This window comes from Chelon labrosus (genome assembly GCF_963514085.1).
Source record: "Chelon labrosus genome assembly, chromosome: 13".
In the NCBI taxonomy this organism is placed as follows: domain Eukaryota; kingdom Metazoa; phylum Chordata; class Actinopteri; order Mugiliformes; family Mugilidae; genus Chelon; species Chelon labrosus.
In genome coordinates this window covers 10423615-10442787 of record NC_140346.1, presented here as the reverse complement: position 1 = coordinate 10442787, position 19173 = coordinate 10423615, and the positions used below count along the sequence as shown (strand labels likewise).

General features: G+C 41.9%; 1 protein-coding gene across 1 annotated transcript; it reads right to left on the bottom strand.

Moving 5' to 3' along the window:
* Window positions 1-6899: 6899 nt before the first annotated feature.
* Window positions 6900-12326, bottom strand: hspb12 (heat shock protein, alpha-crystallin-related, b12). Its single transcript, XM_084559144.1, has 3 exons — window positions 11619-12326; window positions 8518-8678; window positions 6900-7562 (listed from the first exon to the last, which is right to left on the bottom strand). The coding sequence occupies exons 1-3, from the start codon at window positions 11863-11865 to the stop codon at window positions 7371-7373; spliced, it is 600 nt and encodes a 199-aa protein (XP_084415270.1). The 5' UTR covers window positions 11866-12326; the 3' UTR covers window positions 6900-7370.
* Window positions 12327-19173: the final 6847 nt, after the last annotated feature.

The following is a 19173-nucleotide window of genomic DNA, read 5'->3' as shown; positions in this document are numbered from 1 at the left end:
GTTAAGCTTGTACGTTTTATAGTTGGAATCAAAGATTTGGCCTGCAAAAGTTATCATTTGAACGAGTCTTCCACTTCAGAGAAATTCAGCAGTGATGACGAAGAAGAATACTGTAACAGATGCATGTACTGAGAGTGTATGAAGTGAGAACGTGTGAGTGTACGTGAATAGGGAGGTAGCAGATGACTATTTCTCATAGGATTTTTTTTTATTGCCTTTCGAACACATTTCAGTCTTCGTTTTCCTGCTTGTGTAATTTTATTTCTGACTGATCAGGTGGTCTGTGTTTAACTGGAATGATCTTTACTTTGTAGATTACACTACAGTTTGTCCCGTCGACAAGCATCGGACTCGTGAAGGGACAGATGCCTTAGTTTTCTATATTTATCCCTCTTCTCCTCTCTTTGCTCATCCCCTCGCTGCGAGTCTTAGTGGTCAGGTTGAGAGTACAGCCTATGCAAGCAGACATGCCTGTTGGCAGTGACGGAAGCACCTGTAGCCCTTTTCACAACGTCCACTCCTTTCATACTGTAGCCACAGCCTTGCTTTACAAGCACGCATAGAAACACACACACACACACACACACCAACGCTCGGCGCAGATGCACTCTGAGAGTGGAGGTTTTCTGCTTATCTAAATATAGCTCTTAATAAGCGTTCCAGAAAAGGTTGGGGCGGATGGAGAGGGCAGGAAGCGAGCGAGGGAGGGAGGGAAGGAGGGAGGAAGAGCAGGGAGCAAATGGATGGCTGAAAGAATGAAGACATCATTACCTAACCAGCTGCTCTGGGCCCTCTCATCAATCTGCCTTTGATCGCCATGTTAGCTAAGAGCCCCAACAGCTCTATGATGTCATGGTCCAGGCTCAACGGACGCCGCGCTCGATGGCAAAGCGTGAGCAGAATCATCTTGACTAACGCAGAGCGACGGTCTGAGGCGACGGTAAACCGAAGACTGATCCGGGGAGATAAAGCGGCGTAAAACCACTAAAGGTTGACCGACTGACAGCCTTCAAAGACGAATCATTCAGGTTTACAAACAGAAAGCTGCTTTACATCTCTGAAAAAACTACCCCAACACCGTCCAAAGACTGAGCCCGGAGCTTGAGGCGTTGTGTTTTAACAGCAGCATGGTTTCTTATTTCTGACGTGACAGATAACGTGGAGTAGTTAGTATTTAATAATTCATGTCTGCCATAATGCTCCAGGTCAGCAGAAAACATTGATCTGTTTCTCTTTCCTCCAACCCTCACTTCCTGTCATTTCCACCTCCGTTTATTTTATTTTACTTCCCCTGGCTACTGACTCCTAGCACTTCCTTTTAGACACACTCCTGTTTTTTTTGTCGTTTTCATTTTTTGTTTAACTTATTTTGGGACCAGGTGAGGGACTGCCACTACATCCCGCTGAATTAGCCCTACAGTTTGAATGCCTTAAATGCTCACTCACACGCGCACAAACACACACTCCAAACACCACTGTCACTTTTGCCTACGATGCATCGCATGGACATTATTTCGTTGGCTGGAGTTTTGTCTTGCCGCGCGCTGCTGATTTTAAAATCCTCCCCGTCAACCAGCATGGCTTCGCATGAGAGAGCGCATGCGGGATTTGATGTATATGATCAAAATGTACCAAAAAAAAACAAAAAAAGCTTGACAGAAATGAATCTGGTTCGAGTGAATGATGTCGTCTTACGTTTGCCATCTTGTGCCTGAACTGTCTTTCAGTGGCATCTTCCACTCATCCAGCGAGCTTCATTCATTGCCTGATTTTGAACTGGGAAGGGGCTGTTTGGGTCTGCGTACGAATACTTACAGATTAATATATTTAATATCATTCCTGTAATATAAAAAAAAAAAAAAAAATCATAATTTAATGTCTTAACCAATCCTTAATTGTTGACTTGGGGCTTGTTTTTTGATATGTGTTGTATTTTTGTCTCATTCGATGATTTGAAATTTGATTTTCATGAAGTTTTTTTTATTATTTTCTTTTTCTTTTTTTTGCTGTTTGAAACCTTTCTACTACAACAGACATTCTATTTGTAAAGTGCAAATAACACTAAGTGGGCGAAGGCTCGCTATGGCTGCCTGATGGGAAGACAAAAGAGATGTAATAATCAGTTGAAGGGACCAGCATGTGGTCTGTTGCTGTTCATTCCACAAGTGCCTCCTCTTCTTTATCAGCAGGAATAAGCAATCGACACCCAAGTGTCTGGAGCTGGTTTTTTAGTCGTATGCATGTAGACGAGGCACTTTTCACACACACACACACACACACGGGTATGTATGGAAGCTGGGGAGGGGGTGATGCAGTTACCACCATGGCAACGTCATCGTCAGCCCCCACCCGCCCCCATATCTGCTCGCCTTGGGGGACCGACCGAGATCCACTGATTTGGTTCTGTTCATTTGTTTGTGCTTTTCATCGATTTACATTATTCTGCCTTCTGTCAGAGTTTCTCCTCTCTGCAGACATTTCAGAATGTTTCATTCCATTCGCCACCAGACTCATACAGGCTGAGGCATATGTCTATTTATTAGTCCGTATTAATCTGAGTAGAAGTTGTGATTATTGTTATTTTTCTTGTTTTGACGTTCTTTTTACGGATGATCTGTTTGTGGGTAATCAGTTTGTGCAATAACAGTTGTTCATCTCACTTTGTAACCCCGTTTTAATTGATGACATGAATGCAAGATAACCTTATTTTTGTAAAGAAACCTGAAAAGTGTAAAAAGTCGTATGTATATGGGGAGAACTGATAATCACACAGGAGCTTGTGTGTGATGAATTGATGTTGGAATGGTGGTTTAAGGGAGGTGGGGCTTTCCCAAAAGCCTTCATAAAGGATCACTAGAGTCAGCGTTGAAACATTTGGGTCTTTGTTCAAGAAGGAAAAAAACTCCTTGGACTCCTCATTTAGGCTTTTGGGAAATCTTTGCCGTCTGGTCTGTGAAGGCCCTGTGGTGAATCTTGCTGCATGGACTGTAGCCGGCACTCTCAAACACCCCACCACTTTAAAGCACTGACACTGAGTCAGGTTTGTTACACTCCCCTGTATCCTCTCCTTCAGTCTGAGGGGCCTCGATAACCAGATCCTCCCCTCAGCTGTGGAGGGTTATCTTACATCCACTCCTTAGGGACTGTACGTTGTACATACTGAGGGCCTACACTACGGTAAGCCTCGAGGGCCAAATGTGACGAAGCAGAACAAAATCCAGAGTTATTTTTCACACCGAAAAATGAAGCATTGTTTTTTGTATATCAGCGATGAATAAATGAGATTTTAACAAACGTATTTTGTTGGAGAGAACTTTCTGTCTCCGAGGATTTCGGTTTTTCTGCAGCAGTGCTCCTGTCCTCTTCTTTCCCTTCAGCAACAGCTGGGAAGCACCTGGAGGGTTGTTTTCGTATTCCGCTGATACTCCCAGCGGGGAAGCACACACGGTGATGCCACAACAATGTTCAGATTAGTAGTTTTGTCTCCAGTCTTTTTATACCTCAGAGACTTGAAGGCTCCACATGACATTAGTTTTGAACCCTGAAGAGAGAGAGAACAGTCACTGCTGTTCAGTCTGAAGTTCTATAGCAGAATCCAATCTGTTCTAATTTACCTCACTGCACTCAACTTACAGAACATTACACTGATTACTTAATTATTAATTTATAATCCTTGAAACTGAATGTGTATGTTTTTCTGTTTACCAATCACATGAGTTGAATGTTCAAAATGAATTGCAGCTGTCGTTTTAGTGCTTGCATCGAAGAAAATACTTTTTATGGTCATTACAACCGAAAATGAGTACTGCTCTATTCACATAATATATGAAAGAAATGCATCTGTGGATAGTTCCACTGAAGGAGGACTCATACAAATGAAACATAGTCCGATCAGTTTTAATGTTGTGGCTGATCAGTGTACACATTCTTGTTCACCTCCATAATTAGACAAGTGTGACAGGAAATTAACTTTAATTAATCTGCATATAACAAAAGGTGGTGCAACAATAATGCAGGGTCATTCAAACAGTCCAACCAAAGTACTAGCAAACAAACAAAGTACTAATACAATATAAAAACTACTGAAAGCCAAAACGGGTAGAAAACAACTGAACAGACCACACAACGGCTGAAACTGATGAGGGGGAGGAGCACGCTGATAAAAGACACAGCAAGGCAGGTGTAGAGTAATCACAGCGGTGGGAAAAGACAAAGACAGGAAGCAAATCTAGATTAAATGCAAAGAAATAACCAATTAGAAAATAAAGCAGGACATACAAGGAAACCAGACTGAATGGCTGAACACCACCCAACTCCCTCTGGAGTCCTTTTTCAAATATTACGTGTAGTTATCAACATCTGTGAACACACGTGTGTCATGTTGGTGGACCTCACCTTTCACGGTGTCCACACCAGATAAGGAGCATGGAGTCATGGTGGGAGCAGATAAGAGACACTGACTCTCAGAAATCTACTGGATTACTACAGTGTGTTGTGTTTTGGATGCACTGTGATTCATATGAACAGTTGATGTCCTGTTCCAGGCATCCGTCCAGTTCTCAGCCAGTTCAACCATATCGATACACTGCACGCACACACACACACAGCTATGTGTAATTAGTGGTACACACATTGTATACTGACGTGTCACAGACAGGATGGTATCAACCAAAGCACGGTCACGGCTGCAGCCACAGAGACCCTTTGTCTCAGTCAGCCTCAGCAGCAGTGGGTGCAGACTTGTTCCTGAGCAGCCACAGCTGAGGGACCACGTAAGAAGTCCTACACTGTCCCATTGCGTGCTCTGTCTGTGCTATAATCTTTTTTAAGGCTCTGTAGAAAACAAACCTTCCACAGGCCTGGGTGTCGGTTACATTAAGCACCTCCTCACCTCCTCCTCCTCCTCCTCAGATCTAATGACGTCACAGTTGGCTTTAAAACAAACCCTCTCACACGTCTCCTCTTTACCTCTTTACTACTCTTTAGATTACCATTCTTTCTTCTGATTGAAAAATAATTGCAGAGTTGGGTATGTGAGTGTTACAATTCTGAGCTCTCATTACCTACAGTGGCACTATATCCATTTACATTTAATTACCACTAATAACAGACTTCGGCTGATGGGATTTTAATTTTTTTTATATTTCTTTTTCACAGGAAAATCACAGTCGTACAAGAGTTTTCATTACCACAGCTCTAAACGCACGTCTCTAACAGCCTCCTTGCTCTGCTTTTCCATCGGGAGCATTTAATGCAACAGTTGGTTCAGTAATGAACTTTTTCCCCGTGTTCATTTCTTCGTCCGTGCTCGCTCCTTCTGCCGCTTCCACATTCCCAGCGTGCTCACACGCACGCACTTACACACGCTCCCCCTTCATTCTGTTGTTTTGCTGTTTGTGACAGAGAGGAGAGCATCTGGGCTGTAATGGGTGGAGGGAGCAGTGGTAAAAGCCTAATGAGCTAAACGAGTTCATTCATTAGGAAGGCTGCAGCTCTGCCCCTCTGTGAATTTCAGGTGGCAGCTCCAGACCTTCTCTAGAGATTGTTGAGCATGCGTGCGTCCAGATGCGTGCGGAGAACATTTTGAATGTTTCTGTAGCCTGTGTCGTGGCTCGATTATAATCCCTAATCCCCTTTTCAGCTGTATGGATGTGACACCGACATCTCGCAGTTGTGTTTCTTACCAGTGTGTGTGACAGTTCCACAGCTCAGTTAAGAGTGAGTTAGAGCAAAAAGAAAACAGTGCAGTGCCCCCTCCCCTCCATTAAAGTCCCTTCATCTCTATTTTGTGATGAATAAGGTTAAAAGCACATGAGTGGAGAGGCATATGTCCATGCTGATGCAGCCCTCATTCTGATGAATGTCAAACAAAGGTGTCACTTGAAGAAGTCCTCCTGCAGCTCCCACTAACTCCTGCAGCGTGGGAAGTACTTGATGCACTTGGGAGACTGAGCCATGTAACCTAATCACTGGTAAGAGAAAACTGCACTCTGCTCTGCTCTAATAGCGGGTATGTATCAGTGTCATAAACATAAAAAAGACAGTGAAAGCCTTTTTGCTGCTTCTGCAAGTCCACAATGAGTTGTCAGTCTTAAAACCAACACAGTGTTACGTGTTATTATGGACAAGCAATATTACAACAGAGGGATGTTGCACATTTTGGCAATGAGTAAAATGTCATCACGGACATCACGTTCAGATACGCTCCACTGGTTTCCACTCTCACCCTCGTAAATACAAAATAAGACTGTCTACATTTTTGGAAGATAGAAATGCTAGAAAATTTGTTGTAAAAAGGTGACAAGTACGCTGCTGCATAGACAGCTAGACTGATCAGAATAGACACGTGAGACACCGAATAGTGTCTGTAACACTGTCTGTTTCATGGTGTGACAACCTCTGGAGGAACTCCTCTAACTGTGGAGCTTGTTTTATCACATTTTTATTTGAGATTTTAGTTTGAGCATTTGAGTTTTATTTCTGTTCACTGTGCTTCAACATAACATCGTGAAAACCAACAGTCGCAAGTCCAGGCCTTGTTAAGCATTTATGACGTTTATTTATGTGGAACATGACATCCTGCTGGACATTTCTGAGAGGGCACTCTGCTGTGAAGAAGATCTGCTTTAAAATGTCATTACAGTCATCATCATTTTGTGTTGCCATGAGCAAATATGATGTAGCTGAGCAGGCGTTTATTAAGGCCAAAGTGACTCATCCACCTAACCATCACAAGGACAATGAGAAAAAAAAAAAACTCTAGTTCTAAAAATCCTGGATAGGAGTCCCTGGAGCTAAACCTTCCAGGGACAAATGGTAGAAACACAACTCAGAAACTCACACTTATCATGCTGGAGGAAAGGTTTGAGACGCCGCTTCGTCCTCCGGGGAACATTTACAGCTAATTTGCCAAAATGGGCTGAAAACCCCTCTGGTTTCTAGGAAAGTTCCTGGATATGAGTCCCCAGAGCTAAACTTTCCAGTGATGTTTGATGGAAACACGAATCACTCTCTTACAAACTTGACAATAAATCTATATTTGTGTGTGTTTTTATGTGCAAGTTTACTGAGCTACCAGGATGATCATGCTAGAGAGCATTTACAGCAAACAAACTTAAATGGCTATGAAGAGAATATTCACTAGTCTAGACTAGGGGTGTCACCAAAATCACTCTCATAAAAAATCACTAATCGTTTATTAATATACATAAATATGTCATTGTAACCTGAGCAGATATTTTAAGAACATGTTACCACTGATAAAGAAGCAAAGCACAGAAAACAGACTTGCCAGTATTGTCTTGATGAGTGATTGAACCACACTGACTACAACAGTTGAGATACCATGAGAACCACTAGGGGGACACAGGTCAGAGGTGTACCTCACTGCGGTAGGTGGGGACACCCACTGTCTCCAGCCCACCCAGCGTTGTGGTCCGGCGAACACTAACCACCAGCGTACCGTCAGGGTTAAGGGTCCCACTGAGTGACAGGGGGTCCATATCTTCTGGGAACAGAGACTTATGGGTGAATGTGTCACTGACACTTCCATCATCCATAACCTGAAGGACAGAGGCAGAGGAAGGACAGATCAGCGTGCTGCTGGAGAGGGGTAAACAGAGAAGAAAATATGATGAAACGAAAGGTCACCAAGAACCCGAGGACAGAAGGAGAAAGTGAGAAGAGCAACAGGGCCAAGAAAGGCGCGAGGGTGAGAAAAGAGGGTGAGAACCAATGAAAGGGAGAGAAGCAAAGAGGTCAGCGCTGCTCAGCTGGTGGAGGACGAGGGAACAAACAAGGAACGGGGGGAGAGGGAGAAGGAAATGAACACTGACTGGTTGTCTCTGAAGGCACTTTGTTGCTGTTACAGGACTTCAAGGCGAGTCTAACCGTTGCGAATTTTTGCCAGTTTGCCTGCTGACCTCTGTTAAGATGATCTTCCTGCACTGCAGCAGATACATCTCTTCACACTGCTTCTTCTAGTCTCTCACCTTTAAACATAATCAATGTCAAAACTGTGAGGGAAGATAAAGGGGGAGACAGCAGGACCCACAGCAAGCTACGCCCTGTCTACAGATCCACTGACAAAGTCCATTTTTGAGTCCGACATTGCAGCTTTATCTGAAGATTACTCACAAAATTTGCATTCAGCCCATCCACACATGAGGAGCAGCGAGCACGCCTGGGGCTGTGGCAGCCGTGGGCAATGCCCAAGGAGCTGTTACGGGTTTAGGTAACTTGCTCAGTGGCACCCTAGCCACGGACATTGAGGGGACTAGCACCACTCATTTCTTCCTGTCAGTCCAGGGAATCGATCCTACACTGTTAGCCTTACTATCTGCAGCGGTGTGACTTCCTTCTAACCTCTGATTCATCCCCACAGTCACACATGAATATGCGTTTGCGTCCATAACACGTATCACGTTCAGATATGCTCCGCTGGTTCCCACTCACACCTCTGTGGGAACAAGAACACACGTCTGCTAATTAGCTTTGCATACAGATACACTAGCACACCTTCTGGGCGTGAATGACGACGTGGTGGTTGTAGGCCATCACCACCACATCGTGCGGCTCAAACTGGCTCACGTCAGCTGACGTGTAGTAGCTGTCTCCCAGGCATCGCACGCCGCTGCCTGTACTGCTTTGCCGGCCTGTCACAGCGCCACCTGCAGGAGCTAAGAGGGCAGACAGAGAAGTGATGTTAGAAAGTTGCATGGCTGGTTAAACATTTATGAGAAAAAAATGAATCCAGCTCATAGGCCTACTTAAAGCAGAGCAAATTACAATACATAATGATACAACAGTATGGTAATATTTGAGGGAAGACACAGCAATAACAGATAATAAATATAGTGTTGCTGAGTTTTTGACACTATTTAGAGGACAAATATTCATAGACAGGCACTTTTAAATAACAGCAATGACCCCAAGTTATCGGTTATCCTTCATCACTTTTGCTCGCTGACATTTCAGGTATGAAAAATTGACGCAATGACAGCAAGAGCAGTAGAGTTCCCCCAGAGGCTGGCTGCAGTATAGGTCATGTCTCCACCCCCTCCATGTTAGTGGATGGGCCAAAATAAAACACTAAAGTACACATCAAATTATTTTTTTCAAGGATGGTTTTTGACATTTCAGGTAGTTAATATGATACTGATGCATATTCAAGTGTCCATTTTTCTGAGAAGTTTTGTTTTAGTTAGTTATTTGACGCTATAGAAGCAGGATGTGGCATCATGATGATTAGCAGTTGCCAGCACAACCATTCAGTGTTGTGCAAGTTTCCCATCTTCTACACAGACTCAGTGACCGTTAGCTAGCTCCTGTTGCCCTGATTTAGCACCGGCTTTTCTCCTAAGTAGTTGTTATTTGTGCAGCTAACATGCTAACTGGCTAACCTGACAGAGCTGAAGTTTAGAGGGTGTTGGGTAATTCTCCAATTAGTAATACTATGTAATCAGGAAATTACTCTCATTACAGCTGTTGCAAAAATACATTCATAAATAAGAACCCCTACTATTAAAGAAAATTAACTGCAAAACAATAAGATTAGTTCATTCATGAGTTCTACACAATTTATTTACACTGTTGGTGTATTTCATAATGCCATTTTCATTTGTTTAACGACCACTTTGGGACTTCATATTCAGGCATTATTGTTCAATTTTGTGTGTTTTATATACTTTTTTTTTATGGTATGTAAAACTGGCTTCTGTTTGGGCTGTTAATGTGTTTTACTACCAGGCTCAGGGTTAATGTTCTTGTATTATATGATCTGACAGACTGCAATTTTGAGGACCATCATCAGTTCTCTGGTTGCTCACAGAGGTACTGAAACATTACAAACAAGTGAAATCACATTTCAAGCCTGTTCATTGATTTTTCTTGAATCTGCCTGTGGCGTCATAAACCTTTTTTATTCTGCCCACTGTTCCATGCAGCCACATAAATATTTCAACACTTCAATTTATGTCCGTGTTTTATATCAGAGCTATTATGTTTTCAAACTTGCTATCACTTTTTTATGTCGCCCAGTAGACAATGTCTGGAGCCATGCAGCCTATTTTTCTCACAATACACGGAGGATCTTGCTCTCTGACCGGTCTTTTTCTTCTCTGTGGTATTTATAATTCAGTCAACCCACCAACCCATGAGATATTAATGCCTTTCCTGACAAAATAAGTGAAAAATTCTTTACACCAAGCCTTGAAAAACACAACCAAGGTACTCGTGATCAACTGCTCCAGGGTTTAGTTTGATAAAGCTCAGCTGACCTTTCTTATGCAGCTCTGTGACATTATGGTACAACAAAATAAATCACATTTAGCATTGTAGACAAACACCCTATGGTCTTGTGATCATTAAGTTCTTTCAGCAGACCATTTGCTAAACCACCTGAACAGTGACTATCCAGTACAGTATGCTCCAGTCAAAGCATGACAGATCCAGCAGGCTTCTGCTTTCTGTTCATATTAAAACTGCATAAAGAGCTCTAATCAGAGTGACATTTAAGGTTTTTCTTTTTTTTATTATCTCTGAATCTTTATAAAATGTAATGTAATCCACACTAGTGTATTTTGCTAATTACCTACTTTAACCAGTTAATACGTCAGAATGGATGGTTTCACTCCCAGTTTGGTTTTGAATTTTATTTTGAGGGTAAAAAATAACGCTGGGCAGTTGAACTAAATTTGGGCTGATTTGGGCTCATTTTGATGGGTTTTCTTATGACTTTTTTTAAGCTGATTTGGAACAAAACCAAAGTGAGTTTACTCTTGACATCTAGCCGTGCAGATGTGAGTAGTCGTGGTGGCTGGCTGCTGCAGTTTGTTGCTGGATGATTTCTATGCTTTGACTGCATTGTTTTTTTAGTGATTGCAACTATGATACACATATGTAAGCAATCAAGGTGGTTAATGTACTAAACAAAATACCTAATATACCTAAAATATCTAATATTTTGTGCAATTTTGTGTGTGCTTTGGCAATTTTTGAACAACTTTTTGGCTGGAAATTCTCACCAGCGTCTGGCAACTCTGTCTCCAATCCCCCTATTTTATGTGGGTTTAACAACACCATTGTTGTTTCCTCCCAATGAGGATACCAGCAGAATAATGTTAGAAACTGTGCCCTGCACTGTGTTGGATAAATTTTCAGTCAGCTGATAGAAATAGCCTTGGGTTTATCAATTACATCTGCTTTAGAAAAAAAAAATAAAAAATCTCATTTTACATTTCATGTGAAAATATACTGTATGTATGGAAAGTACAAATCTGGATAATTGATGTTGTATAACTACCTAGAGTATTGTTTCAAGAACAATACTGCATCTTCATTTCATCAACTGATGAGGCCGACCTCTTACGTTTACCCTGTAGCCTCAATCTTTAAGCCTCAGTGTTTGTGTTTCTAATGTATATTGTAAGATGCCTTTTGAAGAAAGATTCTTCTTTAATACAATAAATACTCAGTGAGAGATGATCTAATATTAGCTAGTGATTAAGCTTGCTATGGTATATAGTTAAAATCAATGAAATCTGCATTACGTGCTGTTTGAAAACAGAAAGGTTGACATGTGAAGCAAAGTAATAAATGTGAATGAGCAATCCCCTTACCAGCATGTCCATAGGAGGATCTGCTGTGCCTGCTAAAAGGGGCCAGACAGTTAGGTCCCCCGGGGCCCTCGTTTCCAAACAGACTGGAATGATCTGCAGACTCGAGGAAAGGCTCAAAAAGGGTGTCAAGAGAATCGGATGATGTGCCCAGTGATCCCTCTGACCGGTAGGAGCTGGAAGTGCTGTAACGTGATGACGAGCGGTACGATGAGGAGGATCTGCGGCTGGAAGATGTCAGTGATGCCATAGCTGAAAATATGTAGTAAAACTAAACCTTGCACATACAGTTAAAAAAAAAAACACACTCTCACTCTTAAGGCAACGTCAGAAAACAAGACCTTTTCTCCAAAAAGAGTTCCCTTTACACTTCCACTGCTAGGATACGGTGGAAGAAGTAGGTTACCAAAAGCTATTAACTTCTCATTCACCATCTGCTTGTCTCTGCTGTGGGTTTTTATAAAGCCCTGGTGCATTATGGGTCAGTGGAGCACAATGTGGGCTATATTGTATTGCATTCTTCCTTTGGCCATAAATGGCAATTTGTCCACCACTGGGGCCAAGAATGTAACGGACAAACTGATAAGGAGTGGAGACCCTTTCTCATTCAGGCACACACACAGAGAACAGATAAGGCTGAAGGGGGCCTCTTGGAGATGCTTCTGGCATGTAGTCAGAAATAGCAAAGTGATGGAGTTGCCAGGCCGTCCGTTAGACTGACCCACACACAATGTGAAAACTTGCAAGAGAAAATTAGCCATTTAATGTTTCTAACCTGCCAATAGAGTAACAGATGCAAACTAAACATCTGAAACAGAGGTTCCTGAGAGAGAGTCCGGGCTAAAATCACAGAAATGTGCTATTTTTCCCCTCTGACAATGCAAATGCAGCCCTGGTTAACCTTTATATTCCCTGTTTAAAAGCTTTAATTGTAGTGACATTTGCTTCCTAACAACATAGCTGTTCTCCAAAACAGTGCCGCATATCAACAGTGACATTCAAGACTGTCATATTAATGCTTTTCTGCTATGTGTGGGCGTATTAGTCATTCTAGGACGTGAAAAATGACATTCAGCAACACGTCTTTTTGTCCTCCAAGATAACGTGGCCTCAGTCTTAGCAGGGACACTTCATGTGTGAGCTGTAAATCTGAAACAATCCAGTTAATACAGGCGGCATACATCAACATGACAGTCTCAATTTGTGTTCTCACTTGTTTCTGTCCTCATGGAAAGAATAACGCATAATAACCCCTCTGCAGTGTGCTTAAGCTTAAGCTTAATAAAACATCTTTGCTGCACATGGTCTGAGCTGCAAAACCAACCGCAGGTGTTGTGGAAAGTCCTCAGCCTCCTTCAGTACAGAGATAGATTCTGGTGAGAAACACAGAGACTGGATGCATTCAGTATCAATTATGATTTTATTGAAGGAAGGGAGATGGTCAGAGGCTCAGAACCTGCTATGTCTCTGCTGACACAGAGCATCAGACGTTCTTATATAGGTTCATCTAAACAAGAGGAAGGTCAAGGCTCAACATATAAGGAGTTGTTTTTCAGTAGAGATCGTTACTAGCCGTTAATCAAGTCCTCTTATAGAGTCTGTCCTGATAGTTTTGGCATGTGCATGGTAACCATCCCAGTGCCAGGCGTACCCTGTCTCTGCAGGTTCCCACAGTGCTATGCTCATCTAAAAGAGAATACAAAGGATATGTGAAATATATAGATTATTAGTAAATTTATATTACACAGGATAATTGAAAATAGCACAATGTAGAGGCTCAGCTTTCTCCTTCAGCTTCTCAAAGTCAGCATAGTTCTTATATTCAGCTCCCCAGTCAGAGGTCCAGTATTTCTACTGGGAATAGTCTCTCATGGCACATTATTGTCTCTGGAGCCCAGTGTCTTTTCCTGACCTCCAGTAGATGGTGTATTTTCTGTAGGTGCACTGTGGTGGTAATCAGAGAAAGAAATTCTGAGATAAAATGATCAAAAGGTGTTCATGAGGCAAAACATAGAGGGCCCTCAAATTGGACACCCCATGAGTGTCCAGAGGGGCAATAGGTCAAGACAAGGAACTGTTGCTTATGTCAATTTATTTTTAATGCAACACAAGTCTAGCAGCAGGCAGAAATTCAGGAAGTGTATGGTGTGCATTGCAAAGCCTTTTCTTGATTTATGCATAAATCCAACAGAATTGCTCTTGTATTCAACCCCTGACACAATGTATAATTCAAGGACGGGACTTCATGTCTGTAGGTCGTACTAGGATGAAATATTTGCTTTTTCACAGCTTCATAATGGATTTCCAAAATGTTCCACAGACATTAATGTTCTCCAGACAGCGTCCAGTAAGATTAAAGACGGTTTATGACTAAATAATATAATCGATGTACAAAAAACTTGCAAGTGAAAAGGTTTTTCTTCTCAGGGGAAACAGCAGGTTAGCTGGTCAGATCAGTTTCAGTCTAGTTTTACATGCAGTAGTAGCAACAGACAAGTACTTTATCAGCCGAACTTGTCAACCTGAAATGCATGTTGATTGCACAATATAGCTGCTATAATGATGACACCATCTGCATTTAGATTGGTTCCCCACTGGCCTCATTTTCATAATGCAATTCAGTCTGCCCCCAGGTACGACATCTCCTGGGAAAATGAAGGCTCCATTTACAGCTCAAAGGACGTGTGTAACAGAAAGCGGCTAGCCTTTTGTTTTTCCTAGTAACTATCTTTAGCTCTTCCCATGTTGTGGAAATGCAGGCGGGGAACCAAAGCTGTGAAAACCAGAGAGGAGGCAAAATGATACAGCAGAAACTGAGGTAAAACAAGGGTTGCCATAAGACGATTGTACACTTGATGAAGATGGTACTGGAAGTTGAGATGGTTAAAACAGATATTTAGCTAGTGTTATTCCTGCTAGATGATCATGAATCAAAATTTTCCTATTAAACAATACAACTAAGCGTGTTAGTCTGCCTTCGCCATAACACGGAGATTTGGTTTCTAGTTCAAATCTGGATCTGTTTGTTTTTTGCTCTGGTCGGCAAACAGCTTGATAGATTACTCTTCTGCTAACAGGCAGAAAACAAACAAGGAGTTAAGGAAACAGCAGTTTGGTCACTGTTCACTCCCTAGATACATCAACCAGACATTGCTTTATTTGTGACCCTTATAACTGCTGAACTGTGGAATTGTAATTGTTTTTATGTGCAAAATGGCCTCAGTACACTCAGATGGAGTGACTTTAGCTCATAACATCTTAATGACTAGTGTTCTCTGATCCACTGATCATCACTTGGATCCCACTTTGAGCCACGTCAGTTTGCTTCACTGCAGATTGCTACAGGTTGCTGCATCCATCTTTCATATACAGCCTATGAGCAGCTTCCAGTCTCACCAGTCTCAGTCAGTCAGGTCAGTCTCATCTAATCTCGGTCAAATAGTTGGTCAGTGAATGAACGATCATGTGAATGATTGATTCTGGCTCTGGCTGAGTGGGTCATGCAAGGGGACATTGTGACACTGCAGACATCCTGCTCTCTGATGGGCTATTCAGTTAACTGCTGCTAATACATAGTAGCAGTGAATGAGTGCACATACCCAAACCTGACAATGAGACATCAGTGTGGAAATGTTCATGTCAAACATGTTAGTAGTGGGTCGCCGACGTTGGTATTTAGCTTGTCCACCCACACAGAACTGGTAGCGAGGCAGACTTCTTTTAGCAACATTCATTTGCAGGTAAAATTAACTGTATAAGTACAATAATGATATGAATAGTTAGTGCAGAAATGATTAAACCATTGATATGAAGCTGTATTATATTATGTTCTGTATAATTATTTTGGTTTTCATCTTAAGGTTCAGAAATAAAAACTTAAGCTATCAGGATTTATTTAAGTCTTGACCCAGATACTACTGGATATGTTCCGTTCACAGCCTGAGTGGCAGCCACGCTGGCCTAAGTCACAAAATCTGATTTTCAGTCTGTGGCAGAGATCTAAACTTTTCACGGCCGCCTGAGCTGCCTGGAGATCAGATGTGGTTCCAGCCTGTTTCACAGCCTTGACAAGATGAGATTTGTACTACAAAGAAGTCTTTTTTGAGTGTGTAATTTTTTTTTGCTAAGCCCTAGTATCAATATCAAATGTACTTTGCTGTTATAAAAATAGATATGAAGAGAAACTACATATAGTGAAGGAATAAAGAAGAAAAGGTTGAAGGGATCTGAACAGGTTGTATTCACCTTTGTAGGCTCACATTCTGTGACATATACTCATTATGTACAGCTACTGAGGCCATTTGCATCATTCAAAGACAATCTGAGGCTAAGTGCTGATTTCCGTCATACCTGAATTCTCTTTCTGTCCGTTTACAGGTATGTCTGACTCAGTTAGTGCTTTTCTTTTGTTTCAGGGAGAATCTTACACTCTGCTCTGAAGAGGCAACAAAAGACAATCAGAAGAAAAGACACCTGCCATGTGAAGAAAAAATCAACACAGCATAGACTGAATTCTGCTGTTAGTTTCGAGGCAGCCTGTTTTACTTTATGTGTCTGATGGACAGAAAATTCTGCAGTTGAATAACATCTGCATGCTTCAGAAAGACCCACTAAACTTACAGTTGGCTTGATGTGTAGTCACAGCTTCATGAAAGTGATTTAAACACAACCTTTCAACTATCGTAATATCTTGTGATTGTATACTGTTGCTGAATGCTTTGTACTTTTCATCCCCTGTCAGAGAACTGGTTGGTTTTAGGCTGACAGTCAGCTTGAGGCCAGTTTATTATTCTGATGTTATGCTATGTTCACACTGTGAGCGACAGCTTTCCAAAACTGCCCAGCTACAGTGCCTCTGAAGTGTTGATCAAGCGCTCATTAACGTCGTGTCAAGTGCCAAGAGTTTGTAGCTTCATATGGCTGGATTCATTGAAAATGACTTGGAACCTGTTGCTTTTTCACCAGCAGTGTGAACAAAACAGTGAAGACAACATGTCCCTTTAAAAGCCTACGGTGCTGGGAAGAGCTGAGTCACATTTTCAAGTGTCCACAAGGCCAGGGTGTTACATAAGCCATTTGCAGCATAACTTTGAACAATCATCTTGTTTCACAATAAGTAGTCTGTGTCATGGACAATTAGACTGAATGAAATACTCAAAAGAGTCTCTATTGTGACCCTTTGTTCTGGGTGAAGAAATGTTCTATCGACGCACTTTTCGAAAAGGGACGCTGAGAAAACATTGCTTTAATTGAAACGCTAAAACATTTAGACCAGCCAGTACCACGATATTATTCAGAGAACGGTGCAGAAGGACGGAGCCAAACGGTGGGTGATGCCTTTAAAGAATGTAGAAAATTGGATAAACATGAAATATGCAACTGTTCTCTCTTAAAATTAAAAGAAAAAACAACAGAGAAGGAGCATTTCTGTATCGCTGACAAGTGTTGGGCATCAGTTATTTTATTATTTCACATCACTAGATGTAGATTGAACTAACAAACACCAACCATCTGCATTTCAGGCCTGGACTCCATCACTGGATTCTAACCCCTGGACATCTTAAATGGCTTTTTTCCACACACACCAGGTTCCTCAGCTCGTAATGAATTTATCTGGAGTTTCTTTCAAGACTGTAACAGGATTCACATTTTTCTCACTTCTATTCAATTTTCCTGCTGCTGTCCTGGACATATCAGGGGATAACTCAACCGTTAGACTTTGTTCTCTTTCATCATCTTCTTTGCCTCCATGGTGAGCACAGAGTGACATGGCTGCATTGTGTTCAGGTCTCCACTTCAAAAGTTGTTGAATGAAAATGGGTTGAATGTTTAGATAGTTTCCTAATCTTGAGCTCCCTTTTACTAAGGGCACTCCATACATATGTTTATGTACTTGGAAATTAAGACCTAAATTCTTATAGTTGTTTTAATTTCCACACACTTCCCCCAACAAGTGATATATTACTGTCTTCACGTTATATTTCTTAATTTTTTAGAAACCTGACTTCATTTCGGCATCATGTTTCTCATGCATGTCATTCCCGGACGGACTATTATTCCATTAGACATGCTCTCATTTTTACATTTTCTGAATTGTGCTTCTCGTTTACGCTGCAAACTAATGTCACCCTCGCGTCTGTGCGGTTTAACACACCAGGTCCCAGTGGCGAGATATGCCAGTCTCAGTTTGAACCTGATCCTGCTCTGCTCTGATATAGCCTGCCCCTCTTTCTCTCCATCTCTAGTGACCCATCAAATGGATTAGCCGGCTCCCTGGGGGCCCATGATGTCATGGAAAAATGAAATACTTACTGCTGCAGAATCACTAAGACCGGCTCGACTCGGAGCGCTTTCTCTCTGACAACTGTCCTTTGCCCTGCTAATAACTTAATAATGATGATGTCATCGTGTCAAGGAGCTAATTGAAACAGGGTTTATGGTGTGTGTCTGCTCTGAATGTCTAGGAGTGAAAGGAGTTGAAAGAGGTGAATGTTCATTATCTGATCATAACCATAAAACACGGTATGGGACCCTGTGAGATTAACAGAGATCACTATCATTACATAGAAAATAACCACATCACACCAGATTTGTATTTTTTGCAAAGAACAATAACAATATTTTATTAAGTCGAAATAATATCAGATGCAGCAACAAAGATTTTGTCATTTCCAAGGTGGCAATATTCAAATAATTACATTCAGCCAAAAGAGGAAGAAAAGTATTAAAAAGGAAGAAAAGAGGAAATAAGAAAGAGACGAGCTTGGGTTTCTGAGGGAGGAGAAGGTCGGGTTAGTGTGTTAGACTGATGCTGATGGCGATGTGCATCCCTCTTTTGATGCGGATGGGACAGTACATTCATTTTGGGTCATCTATCCTTTACCCTGTTAGTTCATAGTGTCCTTGCCTCTGGTGGGTGAGTTGTATGGCTTTGCTCTCTGAACTCACAAAGGTCCTCTCTACTGTAAGTCTCTTTTCATTCTGTGTGTGTGTCACTGTGTGCACCCAAAGCCCCCGAGGATTGTGGGACGTTTTAATTAAGACAGCGGAGGCTAATGTGTGTTAAACACAGACCATCTCTGTCTGTGAAGATAAAACTCTCCATATTCACTTCCTGCAGCTGTTTTCACATTCTCGGGCTTGTTCACAGGTTTAGTCCTAATATTCACTGCTGGGGGCCGGAGGTGTGGGGAATTCAGTCCCAGGGCCCTTCAGCTTTGTTCTAAAATGGTAAGTAGGTTATAGGGTGACAGGGGCGCCACCGCCAACTAAATATTCATACGCCCTCCTGCCTTGACACTGTCCGACAGATGTTTTGATGTCTTTTTATAGCTCTGGGTTCTCCCGCCACGATCACACACTCACACACACAGAATCTGGAGCACTTCTCTCTGATAAGTATCCAATGTCAGTGCAGGCCTGAAGCAACAAACTAAAACACACTGCCCAGGGACACACACACTTTCACTACAAGGAACATGTTTCACTAGAAAGACACGTCTGACTCAAGGACAGCAGGGTGCTCTTCTGTTATTAGTTTACTAAATATTAATCACTT